The 21,974-nt window shown below is 42.2% G+C and overlaps 1 protein-coding gene across 3 annotated transcripts in view; it reads right to left on the bottom strand.

Moving 5' to 3' along the window:
* LOC147248352 (polypeptide N-acetylgalactosaminyltransferase 10-like) overlaps positions 1-21,974 on the bottom strand; it is a 60,129-nt gene that overhangs the window by 18,077 nt on the left and 20,078 nt on the right. For all 3 annotated transcript variants that reach the window (XM_086226227.1, XM_086226226.1, XM_086226228.1), the window contains exons 3-4: positions 19,137-19,275; positions 12,627-12,793 (exon numbers count right to left, since the gene is read on the bottom strand). In XM_086226227.1, coding sequence (XP_086082353.1) covers positions 12,627-12,793; positions 19,137-19,275 — 306 coding nt within the window. The remainder of the gene's footprint in view (positions 1-12,626; positions 12,794-19,136; positions 19,276-21,974) is intronic.

Raw genomic sequence — 21,974 nt, 5'->3', positions numbered from 1 at the left:
CTTTATTGTTATTCCTTCACCAACAGTCATGACGGCCAAACTCAGACACAGCTGATGTGTACCTCTTCAAAATAAATCTCAGCTTCAGGGCCTCACATGCGCCAGTTTTGAGTACTGACGGGAGATTGTTGACACCGTGGTTTCGACAATGTTAATTAAAGAAAGGCTTACTCATCTGTTTCTGTAATAATGGGACATGACAAATGCATGACGGAGTATTCCAGCCAGGACTGCTGCACCCTCCAGCTCTGAATTCAGCTCTTGCGCCGGTCATCTTTGTCAGGGGATGCATTATCGAGGCTGAACGCCAAGGTCCCTCCTCTGCCTGCTGGTTTCTAACAGGTGGTCTCTCCTGGTCGTCTCTCTGTCCCTGTCTGCCTCTAATTTGTCACTGTCGTAGTTTCTGGCTCCTGTGTTGCCACCCGGCCTGGTGGAAACCCTGGCACACCATGAAAATGAGACTCTTCCCTTCTCAGCTCCCAGGAACCACCAGCAACATCAGACACTGCAGGACTTCCAGCTTTTGTTTCAGCTTGTTTAAGCTTCGGAATGAATGATTCAGGAAGTGAAGAAAAGTTAGGGAGGAAATAACTTGCAAGGCACTACATATCTGATAAATAGGGGGAAAAAAACCGAGAGTGGAGTCTATACCAGACCGGGGCTGTTACACTTGTACACAACTGTTCACATCACACAAAGAAGCAGGATGGTTAGAGGGGACAAACTGCACACCAGTGCTCCACTTCTTTAAGGCTGCAAACAATCAGTCCTCGGGAGCTACCTACACACTCGCACAGTCAATAATTCAATTAGGGAAGCTCTCTGGCAGCCGTCGCTCTCTCACACACACGCGCAGGCAACACAGCAGCGTCACCAGATAGAGCAATAATCCACATGTATGCACCAAGGGGACTGAAGTACACACACAAATGATGTTCATATTAGCTCAGGGTTTTATTACTCAAAGGGCTTTTATGAACTATATTTTAAACATGCTGCTAGAGTCTCAAAGCAATAAATGTTTACATGATACATATCACAACGCGTGAGAAACACCAGGCGCCTCCAGTGAAGAAAAGGTTGCTATGGCAATTACGTACATCACTAAACAAGATCAGCCAGAGCCCATGGAAGCTGATTTTCCTGGAATTCTATGCACAACTATTCTTTCGTGTGTCTGTGTTTAGCTAAATTTTTAACCACACATCTTCAACACGTGTTCCCGCTGCTTTAGGGAACAAAATGTTGAAAAGTGAGGTGTAAAAATGACAAAAAAGTAAATATTATTTCAGTAATGTGGCTCTCACCTGAAAAGAGATTTGCTCTTCTCAAACTGAGAGGTCGGGTGCAGAGCATGGCAGAGGGATACGTCATCAAAAGCTGTGCAAGGTTGCTAGGCAACAAAGATGGCTACAGCTAATTTAGCTTTGGATTTGGGAGCCGCTGTTGGTGTTTCACTGTTAAATAAAACCTGCTGAAGCCAGTCAGTTGGCATATACTCCAAATCTTTTCCTAATCTGTGCCTTTGAAGTTCAACATGGAGCCTGGTGATGATGGTTTCTCATGTGATCGAGTGAAACTAACTCATATTGAAACAGAATAACAAAACTCTCTCTTGGCCCATGCTACACCCCTCCACTGAGTGTGGTGATCACTAGCTTGATGACTAAGACCTGAAGAAAGAAAGACAAACGTGAATGAAAACCTTAGCGGAGGTCATAAATACTGACGAGCAAAACATGAGGAAAAGAGAACAAAAATCAAACGAGTCATAAAGGAGAGATACATTTGTGGATTTGTCAGTATGAAAGAGAGACAGAATCTTTCACAGATCTTCTGTCACTAAATGCACATGTAACCTATATGTGCCTGCCGATACCTGCATTAGTAATATCAAAGGGTGCCATTACTCCCAGTCAGTCCCCGGAGGGTAATCAATACATCAGCTGACTGCAATCCCAAGGAAGCAGCTGAAGGGGAAGTGTGTCACCAGCTTTTGTCACCACATCTGTTGCTGTCATATAGAGGCATCAAAACGGAACCAAACTACTCGCTTCAACATGGACACAGTTTAAAGTCTTTGACACCAACTGTGCAGAACTCCACTCAGTCAATGCAGAATAATATTTTCTGAAATTGATTTTCAGAGTGAATTTCAATAAAATAAGAAATGAATAAATGATTAAAACAAAACAAAACTATTCATCTTAATGTACATACATGCTTGGGTTTAGGGTTATTGAGTGCGTACAGCAGTTGAGGCGGGGATATTACTGTATGAGATTGAAGGCCGGGTGGGAGAGAAGTGAATTTACTAAGTGAATTTGGCTTCTGGATGAAGCTCTAGAAGACATGTAATGTAATGAAGCGGCCAATAAATACATCATCTAAGCTGCGGAACATGTTGTTTACTTTGTCCTCACACGGTAAATGTGACTCATCTGCTCCTCTCCCCTTCAGAAAGACATTTGAATCGATCAGCTCCCACTGATGGTTCCACATCTCTAAATGGCAACACTCAATTAGCTCCTTTTGTCCTCTATCGTCTGTCTCCCTCTCAAACTCCCTCTTCATATCACTCTCCCCCCCGTCTCCCTGTCACACTTCGCTGAGCACCATTACCTCATTATCTCTTGCACCCTCAGTCACAATTGGACACACACGCATACACACACACACACACACACACACACACACACACACACACACACACACACACACACACACAGGATGACATTAATGAATAAACATGCTGAACTTTGTGCAGTCTTTCTGCACTGCTACGTCTCTAGCTATTCGTACTCGCTGCCATCCCACAAATCGTTTCTTATCTCATTGCCACAACTTCTTCACTCCACCTTTTCATCATGCAGATGGTGAGGCTGCTGCTGGTGATAAGACGGTTCAAAGTAGCTCCACAATGTTGACAACAGCTTTCTCAGGCAGCCAGAGCCTGCAACTAATTCATTAATAAAACAGTACTGAAATTAAACCACTTCATACGTAACATGAATGTATTCATATTTGTGTTTGCATGCTTTTTTCCCCGACAGTGGGCATGGCTACGATATCAGGAGTTCCAATAATCTGTGAATATTTTCTCTATTTTTTCAACTCGTGGTGATCGTTCAACATTCCGGGCCTTATCTAAGTGATCTGTCCCACAAGGTCGTGTGGGACAGGCTGAGAGGGGCTTGCAATGCTTGTCCTGCAGCAAAAACAAAGCTGCTTCTACGCTGATTTCGTTTTTCAAATGTCTGCAGGACTTCGTCGTCACACCCACTCAGTTGTTGGTGCGCATGAGTAGTTTCCTGGCTTAAATGAAAATAATTTAAAAATGCAATCATGGTAGGAAAGAAGTATTAAAGTGGAGTTCAAAAATGCTAAGCCACCCTGGGGTCCAGTGAGACCAACTAATCCCCAAAATGTTGATTTCATTTCAGTTTTATGGAGGACAAAATTTGTCCATTGGCAGAAATGTAGATGTAGTCTGTGATGACAAGATGTTAAAGATGAAATGTTGGGAATTGAAAAATCTGAAAAACGCGTTTAAAAATGATTTTGAAATGAAGTCCAGGGACGTTTGGGCTCATCAAGGGCTTATTTGTAGTACTCAGTAATATTCAATACTAAGGTTCAGTCACAGAGACCTAAAACATCCCATAGAGGAGCTTTCAGAGGGAAATAATGTAATCTAATGTAATTTCACAATAAAAACACTGTATATGTCTGAAAAGACAATTGATATAACAGATCCATCGGCTTGGACAGCTCAAGAGTACAGTTTTTATGTCTGCAGAAAAATTACACAAGAACTTGTCTGCGACATGGCAGACATCTAACAAATACATCAGCACTCAGACTCTATTAATGCCATTCTTTTCTTCTAGTGTAATAAAAAAGATAAACCAGTCAGCTTCGCAGTGTGGCAATGAACAGCTGCCTTCCTGATACCGTGGTCATTTTGACTGATATACATTAATGCCCCTTTCGTTTCCAATATTTGATTCTGAAAGCTCTTCTTTTTATGATCCGACATGGAAATTAAAGCTGAACACGAAAATGAAATACTTCATGCTGGCTGTGAGAGCAAATCCACTCCTTGAAATGAAGTATTGCAGCCCTCCGCTCAACTGATCCCATCAGAGAGCCAAAAGTGGGAAAGTAATTGGACAATCAATCTGCCAGTGGCAGGCTTCCATCACAAAGTAGCTGATGTGAGCAGAGGGCCACAGCTGCCCCGCTGAACAAATACAGCCGCTGCTCCGTTCTGGGTTCAAATCAATGTTATTGATAAAAGTATTTACATGAGAGCTGAATAAAATAATGCATCAAGCTGTCACGCAGTACTGTGGCCCTGTGGACCCGAAAAAAAGACACGGGACGTGTTTGCTGCTGCACTTTTCCTGAATAGAATGAACAGAAAAGGATTTAGTGTTGGGTGCTTTCACAGAAAACCCATCTGCTGGCAAGTCAACCACTTTCAAAGAAAGTGTCATATCCATGAAACCGCAACTGATGACAAAGTTGCTTTACTTAATACATTTGTAGTTGTGTCAGTGCAGTTAAACCATCTCGTTCTGTTCAGGGTCACACGGAGCTGCAGCCAAAGCCAGCTGGCTCTGGGCGAGAGGCGGGTTCACCCTGGACGGGTCAATCACAGGGTTGACATGGAGAGACAGTATTTTGTACTGTGATTATGACAAAAGGGAACCCATCAAAATAAAGAATGAGGCCTCTACTTTCATTACAAAAGAAAAGCTCATCCATTCTTTTTTTAATCAACTTTTTAATGATTATTGTCATTTTCGTAAAAAAAAAACTTAGGAACAGGTAACTTGAGGCATAAATTTGATTTTATGTTTAAATCTATATTTTTTCAAATTTTGGTCCACATGGTTACTCAGATTGTGTTTTAGAAACATCCATCCACCTCCTCTGTCCGACTAAGTGCTCCTGAATAAGCCTGGTGCAGCTCCACAGGCCCCCTGAGAACCACAAGACCGATCCGCCCGCTGCATCTTCCAGTTTCCAGAGGTCCTCATGGCCTCCAAAGAGATTGTTTTTTTGTTGTTGTTGTTTTTTATCTTTATGCCAGAGGGTATCATGATGTAGTGAATGCATGAACAGGCAGATGAGGAATGATTTGACTTTGATCTGTGTTTTGTCATTTTGGCTGCTGAAAACGTATCAGAATCTTATACTTCGGAGCCTCGGGAGCAACAGTTGCTGTCCACCACCAAGAAGCAAGCCGCAAACTTTTCCAAGCCCCGATGTGTACACAGTGATTTTCATGGGATTTCTTCAAGTCACCATGTGTGACAGCAGTGGGGATTAGCAAGAGTGAGGTTTGACAATATGAGAACAGAGAGCCTGCAGTGACTGAAGTTGATGCAGCTTGATGTGTGCGAGTCAGATTTAGGAGCTTTGTTGATTCGATCCCTGGAAGAACTGATGTGACGGAACATACCAGGCTCAAGCAGGTACCAAAACACACACACAAAGCTCCCTCTCCTCACCTACCATACACTACTCTCACTTTCTGTTCGTCTCTGTTCACTATGTGACAAGTTACAGCTACTTTCCCTGCCTCGTCTGGCCATAAATCCGTGAAATGACTTGGGCTCCACCAGCAGTATTCATCGCTCACGCTCATCCACCAAAGCTAAGCTGCCAGACTCTTGCAGCCAGTGTGACTGCCCTGAAACAGTGAAGGGAATACATGGGAATCACTCTTTTGTCATAGTGCAATTAGAGTGGTTGATGTTCTCATGCATTAAGATGATTTTGATTCAGTGCCTGTATTACTTACTCATGGTTGGGGTCTAATATCCCTATTATTTGATGACTTGAAATACGGAAAATGGTCCACATAGTCTAAAAGAAATAAGGTGAAAGAAAAGGGTGAAAACAGGGAGATAGAAAAGAGCCTATTTGTCAGCTGTGATAGCAACACTTGCTCACTGTCTGTAGCTCAGCGTCACGCTTCAGCTACAGGCTGTAAATCAGAGCTGCCTGCCAGTCAGATGTGGTAACAGAGTGAGGGCGAGAGAGGCAGAGCAAGAAATAAACACAGAGGCAGAGTGGGTGTCACTCCATCCTGACACGCTGAACCGGCCCTCTGATGGGTGCATGCCACTTACGAGGGGAACAGGAGTGCTTCAGAAATGAATAGGACTAAAAAGAAATGAAGATAATTCTGCTGTTGAATATCTGAGACAATTTCACGTCCGATATCTGTGTATTATTAAGTCTTTCGTGTGTGTTTAATACTGTTTAATCCACATCCACTAGAAAGTTCTTTGAAAAAAAAAATGGCTTCAAAAAAAGTGCTCCGACAAGAACCGTCTACGACTTAATATTTCCTCAGGATTGTTGAAACCCACAGAAAAAGAAAACAGGAAATGTATTTTTGTTGGACTTGCATCACACATTGTGTCCACACAGCCAGCAGAGGCTAAAAGGCACGGTAGAAATACCTGAACCAACAGCTCAAGAAACTTTTGTGCATCATACAAAAATTCATGCTCTCTTAATCCAAAGAAATTCAATCAGCATGAGTGATTTTTGCACCTGTATCATTCACAGCAGTGAAAAACTCAAGCAGAATTCTAGACATTTATTATAATACCTGTCCAAAAACCAATATTTCCTGATGGTTGTGACGATGCTGTGGCTAAGGTCAGGCTAGGTTTACAAAAACCACTTGGGTTAGAGACAGAGATCACATTTTTTTTTTTAAATGGCAACAAACGTCTTGTCCTGGTTCACAATTACAAGTTTAGAGAATAATAATTTTGTAAGTATGAACTGTGAATGAGACCAGGCGAGCCCATGAGCCCCTGGCGATCTGTGGGATTATGTAATTAATCTCTTTATTTTCCAATGGAATAAAGCTACAAAATGTCTCCAAAAAAAGACCAAACTCCTGTATTCTCTCCACATCTTAAGTGTGAGAAGATGAACCACTGCAGTGACACAAAGGAGCGAAAATACCCGTCTCATCTTCCCCCCTCACAGTCAGATTATTTCTTATTTCAGCAAATTAATGTGCAAACCAGAACTTGAGTGCCACACTGAACCACCTTTTATGATCACCACCCCTATAATGCACTTACTCCCCAGTTTATTACGCAAGTGTTCTAAGGACTGAGCATGGATTTGTGGTGCTCTGCACAGCAATGGATCAGAACGATTCTACATCAGTCTCTCAGCCAGGGACCAGAATGATTGAAGTTCATTCTCTCTCTTAATTACAGCTTGACTGATGTCTTATCGAAGGACAGTGGCGATGTGAGGGAACATTACAGCAGACAGCCTGCTGAGGTTAAATCCCTCCCCTGCAGCTGGGTAATGTTCTCCCATCCATCCTGATGATGCACACCTCAGACTAGTCCCAGGTTCTGGAGAATTTTTACATCACTTTTTGCATCGTTCCTTCATCGTTCCCACACGTGGACTTCCAAGTCAGAACCCTCATCGAAATGTTGAGAGCTTGTAATGGGTTCATTTTGTCTGATGGCGCTCACATGATGATGCCTACAGCAAAGATCAGTTTCCTATTTACCAGAAATATGATACACATTAGTTGCATTGCAACACTGTCTATGTAATATTTCTGTCTCTCCCTCCAGCTTCCATTTATTCATACGATGATTCTGTTTGTTTTGCTTGAAATATATTCAACAGCACAACAATGTCAGAGGAAATGTAATGTTGCTAAATTACATTTCCCCATTCTTAAATGTCACAACTAAGTAAGTTTCGGGCTTGTGGAATAAATCATGAAAATGTTAATTCTGATTTGAATAAAGGAACGCCAGAACTGGCGACCTCACTTTGAGCCAAATGTTGCTTTGGAATGAAATTTGGGGGAGCTCTATATTGTAAATTCTGAATTTACCGTATATGTGTTTGAATAGCAACTAGCTTGTACTCATTCTGCTTTTATGTGAGAATATATATTTCTGGACTTGATCAAATAGTGTGGTTACATCACATGTTCTCCATCCCTGAGTTATTCCAGGACAAGGGCACGTTTCCAGCCAAACTAGATTAGACGTGATTGTTTTTAATTAACATTTTGTGATGTTTCTTCAGATGAGAAACTATAGAATTGATAAGAATCCCAATGGAACATCCACTCGAGCATGGAGATAGTTGTTTCTTTGTATTCATCTTGTCATCTTCCTTTTGTGTCCCCGTTTTCTCTTGCCTCTCCTCCCTTTTGTTGTGCGTTTGTGTCCTGCGGTAAGTTTGTGTGAGGTGTGACGGCGGCCTCCCAGCCTCCCCGGCTTATCTCCTCATCTGAAGTCAATCTCCTCATCAGCTCCTGCAGTACTCATCATCTGGTCCCTCCTCCACATCTCCACACCTCAACTGCGCGAGGTTTCATCTCATCCCTGACAGAACCAATCTATTATTGTTTGTCCTCGTCTGGGTCCAAACGTGACTAAGTACAACACAAGACGAGAGGATCTTCCTGGACCAGGATTTTGCCTATAATGCTATCACATATAATCCAGTATAAACTTTCAACGGCCATAAAATTAACACATTTGCCACGTTTGGAACAAATGTACAACTTAAACTGTGAAGGATATATGAACAACCCTTCTGAAACAACCTCCTGATAATCAATGTGAACTATGGAGTAGAGTTTTTTGCCTCATACGGATATCTGGTATCTGTAATTTGCTATAATATATGGAGTATGCCCCTGCAAGGTAATAGAGATGCCCACTGGTTTGTCCTGGCTGAGAGAATTGTCTGTTTTTCAACTCCTACACATGTGGAATATCTGTTTTGAACACTTCAAAAGCTGCAGATAGCAAAAGCCTGTTATTTAGCTCACTTGTTGCTTGATAGCTTGTTTTCACTAGCACAGTCTATCTGAAACACTACAGTTTTATGTGGATCCAATTGTTAGGAATTTTCATAAGCACCTTTTCAGTGCAAACACAGACATCAGAGGTTTTAGTAGGAAGTGAATGGACCTTCAGTGTCTTACACTGACCAACAGACTGCAGACGTCTATATGTGGAAACAAGGCAGAAGGCAGAAAGCAAGTGCACACCATGTTCATGGTTCCACTTTGAATGAACCATGGATAAAATACCTCTTCACAATGAGTTCCCTTGCACTGGTTCCTTTTTTGGTTTTTGAGATGTTCATTCCCATGAGCAGAGGGCTCAGGGGCCCAGGCGCTCTGAAGTGACTAGTCACAAGACCTCCGACTGACAGCCTGAAGGTAAAGCCAGGAGTGTGACTGCTGCAAGTGTGAATATCACCCCAATGTGCACCAAAAAAAGATAGCAAAAGACCAACATCCTCAGCGTCTGCTTTAAAAAAAAATGACCACATTAGCCATTAGAAACAGAACCGTGCCAATAACCGTGGCTGGGCTATCATGGAGAGCGGGCCATGCTGTCCATGCAGTCATCCGTGGAGGGCAAATATAAAAACACTTTAACACTAAACTGAAAGCAGACCTGGACAGGCCACCTGGCAGTTCTTTTCCAGTCAGTGGGGCACAAAGCCAAAGCCTGCAGAAGTTGTGTTTGACAGCCCCAGATCTCATAGAAATTGACCAGTGCATGAAAAATACATGTTTTTTTCCAGCTGTGTCTCATCTAAAGTTTCCTATGGTGTAAAATCAAGAAAACTCTAGCATTAATTTTGCTGCATGTCCTCGCGACTCTGCAACAGCAGTGGGAGGGTTTCGTCTCAGCTCTGACGTGTGGTAACCTCTAAATGAGTCGGAGGCAGCAGAACATCTCATTACCGTGGAGACTAGAGGTAAACACATCCTCAGACGAGGGACTGTGACAGAGAGCACTAATTAACAAGGAATTAACCACTTTCTTAAGCTTGTGATGGAAGACAGAAAATAACACACACACGCAAAAAATCTGAAAGGAGCTGTTAAGAGCTGTAGCTTGCGCATGCGCACGCACACGTACACACACACACATACACAAGCGTTTTTCTCACTGCACAGCACAAACCCACTCACCATCTTTTTGTGTGGTTGAATGAAAATGAAAACAGTGAGCAGCATATTGACGTTCAAGCACCCAGCAGCGGATCGAGGGCTTGTAGATGGACTTGAGGGTGGGAGACCCTCGACTGAGCTACTTTGATGGATGTTGCAGCATGAAACCGCCATTTATTTCCCGTTTTCGGCCAGTGAGTGAAAACAGAGCTGTAATTGTGTAGCTGAGCAGATCAGAATCCAGACAACATGTTCCTAACCAATTGTTTCTGAGCCTACATCCAACCAGACTTTAAACAACAGCACATTATTAGGAAATGTGTTTTACTGGAGGGTTGGAACAACAATGTAGCATCAATTTTTGTTGGTAACGTTGCCTACGCACTGAAATATGTCTGCAGTATTGCTACTTCACTCTGGTTTTGAATTAATATTTGCTTCTGTGGTCTTCATACAAAAGAACTTGTATACATGACACATTTCAGCCGTTAGAGCTATCATGCTGATCCAGAGAGTCCATAAATTCACATTCTGGCCTTCTTCTTCTTAGTAGCAGACTTTTCAAGTTATTCCAAAACTCCCAGAGGCTATCAGCTGCAGCTAGAGGGATACTGAACGTCTTACTTCCCTCATCCTTCCTGAGTATTTTCGGTCTGGCTGTAAAAATAATACAAGCCCTGATTTTTTTTTTTTTTTTGTCATGAAGAGCTGTTTTCCTATTCCTTGTACTTTGTGCATTTCTTAAACACAGCAGGCAAGAAATCTTCAAAGACAATCCCCTGGTCAGTCTACGCTTTGTACTGTGGCTCTGAAAACAGACTACACATGGCCCAGGGCATTTGTTCCATCCTGTATTCAGCCCAAATATCTGATGCACCTTTTCTATTTTAAGTTTTCTCCATTTTGTCTAATTTTTTTTGAGCAGTTTTCACACACACACACACACACACACACACACACACACACACACACATCTTCACATCTAAATCTGTTCCCTCTCTTTCTTTCTTTCTTTCTTTCTTTCTTTCTTTCTTTCAACCTCTTTCAGGTCATGTATTTTCTTGTTTAGCACTTCAAAGTTTACTGATGTATTCATTCAGAATTATATTTATATTCTGATTCAGCTATTCCCACTTTGCTTTTGATAGTTTGGTTGGGTTGATCAGGTCAACTTCGACAATATCCTTCTGGAATTTTGATAGATAAATAGATTGACGCTTTCTTTATCTTGCAGAGAAATTCACAACTTCAGCAGCTTGAAAAATGGAAACAAAGGGGCCTTCAGGCTTCAGAAAGAATAGAAAATAAAGTACTATATATCATAAAATAACAATATATAATAAAACAGATACAAAGAGGCATGAAAGGTGCAACTATGATAAAAATAAGGGAGACAAAAATAAAATAAAATATAAAGTGAAGTGTAAATCTGGCAATTCATTATATGCATTATAGTAGAGTCGTGCAAAATGACAGTGTGTTGTTCAACAGGTAGTTTGTACACACTTGAATAGTCCAGCATGTAGATGTGTGTGTGTGTGTGTGTGTGTGTGTGTGTGTGTGTGTGCGTGTGTGTGTGAGTCCCATGTGTGTAGTGTAAGTGCATGGCTAGTCCGGGACTCAGTGTTTGTTTTATCGCTCTCCCCAAGAGGTGTTATGGCCTGGGGGAGCAACAATCTCTGCAGTCAGCAGCCTGTCACTGTCCTGCTCCTCTGCCTACAGATGGCGCTGTGCAGTGGATGGTGAGAATTGTCAATGATGGACACGAGCCTGTTCAGCATCCGTCGCTCTGCCACAGATGTCAGGCTGTCCAGTTTTGTGCCAACAACAGAGCCTGCAATCCTCACCAGTTTGTCCAGGCGTGAAGCGTCCTTCTTCTTGAGGAGCCCCCCCCCAGCACACCACTGCGTACAGGAGGGAACTCGCTACCACAGATTGGTAGAAGATCTTTAGCAGCTTCTTGCAGCTTCTTGGATTCATACACTCTGTTCTGATTATAAACCTTTCAGTTTCAACTTTTATATTTTGTTTTTTTAATTTGTTTCTCAATGTGTTTGTGCCCATTTGATATTCAGTTTCCTCCTCTGTCTGGGTTTGTTGTGCTTCCTGTCTTTGTCTGGGTCCCTCCTTTTTTGTGTTGATTCACCTGTGTCTTGCTAGTTAACCTACCCTCCTCATCCACAGCTTTGTTCCCACTGTTCCCCCCTGATTAGCGCCTTCTCTTCCTCATCGCCTCCCACCTGAGTCTTGTTGTCATTAGTTGACATTTTATTTTAGTTCTGGTTCACGCACTGAGTGATCCTACATGTCATACACCTCCTTGACATTCCACTGCTTTGTTGTACAATTCTGTTGTTTCATTTTAAAGCAAAAATAAACCATCAGTTCTTCAGATTAGCTCCTGCATATGGGTCTACTGTGACTCCTCACTTCAACAACCTGACAGAGTGGTTGTCTGAGCCTCCTCGGTGGCTCCTCCACCCCTCAACTACGTTTCCCAAAAATCAACCTGGTAGACTTTGCTTAATCCTCTTGGAGATGAGTAGCAGCCTTGGAAGAGCTGGAAAAAAAAAGCTATCCATGCCAGCCTTTGTGTTCTGATTAATGATGTGAGTGTGTGTGCTCTATTTACCTTTGTCGCTGAAGTCATCGACTAGGATGACCTCTGCGATGAGCTGTGGGGGGGAGCGGTTAAGGACGCTGTGAACGGTCCTCAGCAACGATGACCAGCCCTCGTTATGGAAAGGGATGATGATGCTGGTGTTGGGCAGCTTTTCTGCATACAGCTTCTGTTTGCAGCTACGCACAAAATAAAAATAATACACAAATATTATAATCTTGTCTTTCTCCGTCCACCTCAATGAAGGTATGAAAGTCTACACATCCCTCATCCAGCAGCTTTAGGGTTATACAGTCACCTTCACAGCAGATCTTGAGTCACTGAGACAATGTACGCATTCAATGCTCAGATGGATGGGTTTGTGCACGCTGACGGACAGCACTTCTAGTCAGAAATCTGGGTGCAATCTTCTTAGAAACCACTATTCAATACATGTTGTATCATTTGCCATTACAGGAAAAATTGCATTTGCTGTCACAGAGGAGAAAAAAAAAACAACTTCAAAATGAAAAAACAATTTCAAGGACCGCTGACATGTTAAATGTCTTGTGTGTTTGAGTTATTCTGAGACTTTCATGCTGTCTTTGAGAAACACAGAGGTCCTTTGTTCTGAAAGCTTCTGTCAACCCAAAATGTAGATGCTGTTGTTTCCGAAGTATAAAGTTCTCTGGATTAGGAGTTAGCACCTTACAATGAGAACGTTCTATGACACTCTGACAGCACAAGCTTCAGTCAAGGTTAATGTGCTATTTCCTGAGAAAGAAAAGTGTCAGTTTTACTCTATTAATGAAAATATATTGGCGTTGAACATGACAAGGGAGCAGTTCTGTTTAGATAAATAATATAAAAAACTGTCATTTAATCTTTCCACTAACTCTTCATTCTGCAAGCGGTAATGTATACTGAATAGTTACTTTTCTGTGACTATAATATGAAAAGTACTGTTTGGGTTGTATTGGCGTGTCTCCTAAAATGTGGTGATAGGCAGGTTTAGTGGAATGAATAGTTTTAACCATGCAACAGCCTCAAGGCTAAAAAGTATTAATTTCAAAATCAAATCATGGATTTATTTAATAGCAGAGGTGAAGACCATCTATGTAAGATTTGGTTAAAAAAGAATCAAGAACTTAATTAAGTGTCTGGGGCACTAAGTCTTTCTCTGACCTGTGAAATAACATGTTCATATGTGACTGATGTTTATGGGAAAACTGACGCTGGAGCAAAGTATAAGTTTCAAACATTTCACTGGAAGATCAAATGCTACTGCTGTCTCTCTGCAAAGATTTTTCCTGTTTTTTTTCAACCACTTTTTTTCTTCTTCTTCTTCTTTTTTTTGAGTACATAAACCCACCTCTTCTCCCTCGTGACCCAGGTAGCCCACCTCAGCTAACACGTCCAAATGGGGTTCTGCCTGGATTAGGGGGGCTTCCACTGGGCTTTAACTGGGCATGGGCTGTTAAGTGGGGTGGAGTTTGTAACCACACAGGAAAAAAATCAGTCAGGGCCACAAGTGGGCTGCATTCTTCCCGTATGGGCCCCTTTTAGGAGCCTATGAGAGGCACAATATTCACCCATCTGGACCAACTCATATGGAACCTGGACTTACATGGAAAACTGAGGCCAAATTTGGAAACATGGGTGAGCTGGTGGGATGGTGACTTATCTGTGTTTGAGTCCAAAGACACTGGACCAAAGGCTTCATACATAGACTAGACTGGTCCCCCACACAAAATAAGCAGTGCTCTTTCATGCGTGATGAATTTAAGAAGCTATAAACTGCCTCTATTTTTGTGATAAGCTGAAGAGAACCACTCTAACACATTCTGGGATGTCAGCTGGGATGTTTATGGAAATGTGGAGGGTAGTTTTTGAATAAACCTACTGACAAATTTTGTCATCAAGGACATATTGAAATTGAGATTGCTCAATTACACAAGACACTGAAAATAAAATATGCACATCCCAAAAAAGGGACTATAGAATGGATGCAGATTCAGGAAATAACTTAAAGTAGCAGGAGGGAAAAATTCAGACACTGAATAAATGTGGATGGACTCAAATAAAATGCCTATAAGATATTTGGTCTTTCTTGTCATGAAACCAGAGCACAAGTCAAGGGATGAGTAAAGTTCCTAAATTTTGTGCCATGAACATTGACATATTTCACAGGCGATGTTATTAATGTGACCTCTTGTTGGCTTTAGATTATTAGTCACAAGATCATCAAAATTCTTTGGATTAAGCTTCAGGGGGCCAAGATCATCTGTACTGAATATAATCACCAAAATGTGGACTGACTTTGCAATCTCATTGCTAGCATGTGATTCAATTAGAATTTCAGCTTAAACAAATTTGCAATAAAACATTAGTCCCCTAAATGGAGGATTAGTTTCAGACAGGTTGCTAAATGGAGCTTGCAACATCAGGCTCTGACATGGTCTTCGTGAATCCTGCTGTATAATATTATCATTTGTGGCACATACAGCTGTTATCGGCCATTCTGTGTGCGCCGTTGACGGGTTACAGCAATCGCTGTGTACATGATCATCACAGCAAGCAGCTGAGGCCCTGCAGAGAAGCTAATCACGGGGAGATGTTCCCTTGCTGATGGAGAGAGTGAGAGAGCGAGAGAAGGAGAGAAAATGTGTAGCCAACTGTGTCAGTCGATCAATGTCTGTGTTGAACATCAGCCTGCGTGTTATTCATTCAAATATGAATGCTGGGAGACAGGCAGGCGGAGTGATCGACAGGCGGCTAGCCAGTGAATCTTAACAAACCCAGGCCAATTCTACAGGGGATGGAGGTGTGTGTATATGTGTGTGCTTCAATTAAATCTTGTCAGTTTGCAGAAATCGAATGTGTCAGTCGCAGGTCTGGGACTGGCTGCCTCGGAGGTGCCAGCAACATGCCAATCACCTTGAGCCAGACGCCGCTGCCTACCGGGCCGACTGGGTGAAGTTAGAGAAGGGGGGGTGGCTGGCTGGCAGATGTATCTGCCTGATTGGGCACAGGATTGTCTGGCACTCAGGGCAGCCCATCACTCATCAATGACATTTCCTGATTTAATATTTACATTTCAAAAATTTGATTAAAATCACATCAAAACATAATTATATGGTTTACCTCAAACACACTGGCTGCATTTCTGTTACACATCCGCAGAACATGGGAATGAATGAGGGACCCAGAAAGACTTGAGGCACAATACAATACATGCAGGTGAGATGGTTTTAAGGCTGTGAATGGAATGCATCCAAAGGTTTTTTTATTAGCGTAGATGTGTCATTCTTGTCTAACTTGCCAGCCGTCCAGGGTAGGAGAGGCTGGGAGGGAATCACCACGAATAGGAGAGGGCAGCACATAATCCATGGAGGCAAGGATGGAGCATATTTGACACGTGGTTTGGTGTAAAAGGTACATTTAAAAAAATGTCTGTGTCGTCTTGCAGTCCCGCAGGCCTTCTTGAAAGACAGAAGACATCATTAACCAGTCAGTGTTCGGCCTCTACACGCCCATTGTTTTACACTGATCATTTAATTTCACAGTCCTATTGGGCAACATTTGTTTCCTGTTTCCAATCACGTGTTTAATATTTTGAATGAGTTACTATTGTGACTGCGACAGTGAAAGAAAGAAGAAACATTAACAAATAAGGTTGAGTAGGTTCAATATGGAAGTCTGGTATTGCAGCACTGCAGCGTACAAAATTTCTTATCCAGGCACTTTTGTGGTTGGTAACTCAACACAACACAAAACACCTCAATAGTTCCTGCCCAAGTGTCATTCTTATTCATGTTTAACTAGTTTTAAGTAACAATGTATTTGTCTGCATGTTAAAACTGGCTCTAAGTGGATTTAATCCATCTCTACCACCATGATGTCAAATTTCCTTATGAATCTACATCCCATGATTTTGCCCATACAGAAAACTTTGTATCAGTTTTTGAATGTTAATGGATGCTTCTCTACTACTGTCAGCACTGAGATGCTGACAAGAGGTGCGTGAGGTCAAAGAATGCTTGCTTTTACAAACAGAAAAAAACAGTCTTGGAGAAAGTGAAGCATTCAAAGCTATGTTCCACATGAAAGAGGACCAAGGGTCAAATGTCAGAGGAGAGGTCTTGTCAGGAAACAGAAAAGGCTTTCACAAAGCCGTTCTGGGATTGAAAAGGAGCGCTGCATCTGGACGGGAGACTGGACAGGTTCTGGTTCTTAGAATCAGACAGTATTGAAAAAAATAAATGCTTTTTTTAAAAGTTTTTACACTTCTCTCTGACCTCCGCAAATATGGCAGCAAACCACCTCCTCATGACCTGCTGATCCAATAAGGATGAATAGTCTGGTTAATTTCAGGAAGATGTGAACTAAAGGACAGGTCTATTGATGCACCCAATCAAGCAATCCGAGCAGAGCACAGGAAATGTCACGAGATCAAGGCTGAGTCAACCCATGTGTGTGATTATTAAATTCATCAACAAGCTCATTTTGGACAAAAAAGGATCAAGACGTCACATAATGAGTTCACAGTCCACAATATTTCCTTCATTTCTGAAAGGAATAATTGGGTGGTGGAGCACAGCAAATTACTGGGTTTTTTTATGTAATAAGTGCTGCCATGATTTACCTGAAGGCGCAAAAACACACACCATTACGCAGTTTCCCAAACTCATCACATTCTGCTGCTGGGTCTTTGTGAGTCAAACTATGATCCTACAGAGCTCTGTCTGTGTCAGATGTGCATCAAATTATGAAGCTGTTTGTAACACCACCTTCCATTCCCCAGGTATGCCCCCCTCCAAAAACAGTCCTGTTTCATGATGTGGGAATGGTAAGGGTCTATGAGGTCTGTAGGTGTCAGGCACACACTCGCCTCCCCCCTCACCAATCTGCACTCACAGTACTTCAGACCACACTCACATCGTCAGGGAGCTGTACCGGCCTCATGTTTGAATCTGGGATTGTACACATTTTTACATTTTGTAACAGGAGCGGCACGTGAGTGAAAGGCCACACCCACGTCAATTTGCACTTCTCACTGTCGGTTCAATACCACACTAGAGAGCAAGCAGCCGATGGAAAACAAGCAGCATGTTCTTCGAACCCTCATCGCGCTGCGGCATTGCTTGTTGTCCGCCATCTACAGGGGTTTACTCGCTCATTGTATGGCAGGTCAAGGTACTCCCAGCCGCCGCCAGCATGATGACAGCACTCAGGCTGAGAACGAGACTTTGGGGATATGATCATCTAGCGTGAGTGTCTCTTATGGTCAGCAAAACTTTGTGGATTCATTTAAAACTCCTGCTTTCTTTAGGTTATGTGGCTCTCGCTGTCATGGCTGCAATGATGATGATGGATTCAATATGGCAGTTATTTGATCCATCCACCCTCCCGACGCTCACTTTCTTATATGGATGTCATCATTACATTACAGAAAGGCATTCAGCAGACACTTTTGTCCAAAGTGACTCACAAAAGCACATTTTGTCAAGAGTAGTGAAACCAACTGTACATCACATTGTTTGTCGGTTAGGACAGTTTCCACCAGAGGCAGGACAGTGACTCGGATGTTCTGACAGAAGCGGAGAGCTCCTTCAATTTCCATCTTTTGGCAACAGCTCTTCATGTCAAAAACCTGATGCTTCGGGTTTTCCTAAGGCTTTTTCAGTTCTCTACAAAGGCTCAGTGACCAGCTTCAGTATTTGACAGGGCTGGCTTTGTCACAGTTTCTGAGTTCTGATATTTCAAATTCCTTGGTTTTAAACCCTGTTTTATTGGAATTCATGTTTTATTTTGAAATCCGCTCCCTGTTTTCCACCTTTTTGTGTGATCACACAAATGGATTACGTGGAAAACCAAGAGATGAGAGAGTGGTGAGAGGGAGGAGAACTCGTAGACTTAAGAGAGGAGGACGTGGAGCAGGACGATAATTCTGCATGAGCACGAGGACAGACTGGAGGAGGAGAATTCACTGGAAAGTGAAAAGAGGGAAAAGGCTCGACAGACTTGAGGAGGATAGTGCAAACAAGCAACAATGACTGCAAAGAGAAAGGAAAGAGGATAAAATTCAGCAGGAAGACAAAAAACTAAAGAAAGGAGCAAAGTATTCAGAGGCTAAAGGCAGAGAAAGATTTGAAAGTTAAACACAAGTAGAGACAGGAAAATGACAATTCAATGGAAAAAGAGAGGGAGGAAAAGGAACCACTTGAGGGAAGGGAAGGGAGGAAATCGAGTGACTTGAGGGAAGGAGGGAAAGCAGCAACTTGAGATGGAGTGACTTCAGCAAGAGAGGGAGGGACAACTAGAAGGAAAGGAAGGAAGAGAATCTAGCTGAGTTTCTTCTGTGTACCTGGTTTAGGTACTTTTCATTCCAGCTGTGTTTTAAATTCTAAAAAATTAAATGATTGAAGGTTTTGTATTTATGCTCATTTTTAAGTGATGCATGAAATAAATTCACCAATAAACAAATTAAATCAATAACTTCACACACACACACACACACACACACACACACGAAGGACTCACTTCTGATGGCGGATGTCAGGGAGGGAACGGTTGAGAGAGATCCGGTCACTGACATAAATGTTGAAGCCGTTCTCCCTGTAAGCCTGATCAACCTGATCCACTTCAGTCAGAGGAAACGGTTTCCCCTGTTCACCATTGCCTGTTAAATCACACACACACACACACACACACACACACACACACACACACACACACACACACACACACACACACACACACAAGGAGAGATATTAGTATATTAGTGAAAAAACCCTCTTTATACCCATGTGCACCCGCAAACGAGGAGCAACAACAAAAAAAGCATGTGCTCTCATGGATTCTTGCTTTGGAGGGAGATTCTAGAAAGGAGCAGATGTTTTTAAAAGATGTTCTTCTATCGTGTTTATGACACATTATCTGTGACATGCTGAGGGCATCAGCAGAAGCACAAAAGCACAGAGATGTACAGCAGCGTTTTGAAAGCTAAGTTCTGAGTTTAATTAAATTGTGCATGCACTTTTCTTCCACTCAGCGTCTTCATAATTGTGTGACTGGGATCTTTATACAGACTCACGCATTTCATTACGTTTCACATGTAAATTGATAGAGCCACCTCTTTGACACGAGACCAGGGGTCTCTGAAGCGGGATTCGAGGGTCGGTGATGTAATTTCAGATGTAACCCGTTTTGCAGTGTCATGATGGACACCAGAGCTGTTCCCTGGAAGGTTTTGTTCAAGATCAAAATGTTCCACATCAAAAAGCACCACCGACTGACCAATCAGTCCTCTTGGATCACTCCTCTCTGATCTCCATCTCCGCCTCTGGCTCAGTTTGTTCAACATGTTCTCATTGTACTTATAAGATGAACAAGCGCTAGCTTTGGCTTTAACAACTGTGTTGCTTGTGTTTCTCATATTTATTCATGACTCAGTTTGTTATGCCTCCATGCAGGCGGCAGCTGTGGACCGGTGGGTTGATGATGTTTTGGGGTTTTCTGTCCATCTGTTCATCCTTACATCCATTTGCATCATATTGGTCCTGTTCTCCTGTCGTGATATTTCAGGACTTCCTGGAAAGAAGTGCGTCAAATTGGGTTCAAACATGCACTGGGTCCAAATGACAACCTGATAAAGATTTTGGTGGTCAAATGTCACACCCACATGAACTAATCTCTGGAACGCTGTGGGTCTCGGTGTACATTTTTAGCAAAGCTGGAGAAATTCCTTTGAAGATGAACGGAAAAGATTTAAGGTCACGTCACCTCAATTAAACAGGGTATCTCAAGAATACCTTGAGGAAATGTGTACAAACATATTCTGGGATTACGGATGACCTGAGGTCACTGTGACAGGTGCGTACAAACTGAGGCATTCAGTAGTATTTCTAGTTCTTCTCGGGGGAAGTGTACAGCTCCAGACCTGGATGCTGGTGATTGATAGTTAAGGATTTTAATTGATCATAATTAGATTGTAAAAACCAAGGTTGACTGAATAAGGTTATGGTTATGACTCTACTCATTTACATTTACAGTTGTTCATGTTTGACCAGACAACATAAATGAAAATTCCCTGAGTGTCTTGTATTTTCCATTGTACAGGCCCCAGGGACAAACGGTTGACAAGGTTCAAACACAAAAAAATGTTGTATACTGTAACAAGTGTCAGCCGTCTATAATAAGGACATTCATTACACATGCAAGCACGTACCCAATGACTTAGTCACTAAGCTTTTCCATAGGCAAACATTATAAAGTCTGAGTTCATTTCTGGAGTGCATCAAATTACACTGAGCAGCATGTTTCATTAGCCACTCATCAATGCACAGCACACAAACACACCAGGATGCATGCATGCAGGCTGATCTATAGTCAGAGGAGAACATCAAATTAAAGCAAGCAGCCTTGTTCCATTAGGCAGAAATGATCTGTCTATATTCCTGAAGGTAATAACTGTGGAAAATAACTTCTCAATTTAATGGCTCATTTCAAAGATAAACTCATCTTCTTTACATTGTACTTTTCCCTGCCTAATGCCTTAAATTACATTTTTCAGCTTTCCTTGAACTAGTTTGACCCCTGATGGCTGAATGACTCTGGGTGCTTCCAGGGCGTGACATCCTTGCATGTTGCTGCTTTTGGAATCAATTGGAGCTGCTAATATGGACGAAGTGCAGGACCACAGCTCAGTTTGTTTCAGTTTTGTTTTGTTTTGTTTTTCCCATCTGTGAGTGACAATGCAATCCTCCAGGCATATAAAAGGATTGATCATTGATTGAAATTAAATGAAAGAGGCAATGGAAGGCACCAGAACGCCGGTCCAAGCTCGTTTGTGGCCAACACATGAACAGATGAATCAGATGAACGAATCCATGACCCTGTAAACAAACAGTGAAGCTGACAATGTTTGTGAAAAATCCTGCTAACTGAAGATTACAGGAATACTTAGACTACTTGAAATGTTTTGAGACATATGCCAGGCCGTCCCCACTGATCCTGGATCTGCTCCACGTTCCTGCCTGTTAAAAGGAAGGTTTTCATCGCCGCTGTTGCAGGATGTGCTTGCTCATGGAGAATTGTTGGGTGTAAATTCACTGAAGGAGTGTGGTACTGGACCTGCTCTACCTGTAAAGTGCCATGAGATAACTTTTGTTGTGATTTGGTGCCATACAAACGAAATTGACTTGACATTCTCCATGCAGTTTATTTCAAGCTTTAAAAATTTATATGACTTTTTCTCTTATTACTCCACAATCTGACCTCACCAGACAAGACAGCGTTCTGAGCCATGACTGTGATTCCGGAGGCCTAGAGCCTCAGACCCTAGACCCTCACACTCATATGTATGTGTAAAGTGTCAAA

Source organism: Aulostomus chinensis, chromosome 15 (genome assembly GCF_037954235.1).
Source record: "Aulostomus chinensis isolate RoL2024-O1b breed Wild chromosome 15, RoL_Achi_v1.0, whole genome shotgun sequence".
Classification (NCBI taxonomy): domain Eukaryota; kingdom Metazoa; phylum Chordata; class Actinopteri; order Syngnathiformes; family Aulostomidae; genus Aulostomus; species Aulostomus chinensis.
This window is presented reverse-complemented; position numbering and strand designations above follow the sequence as displayed.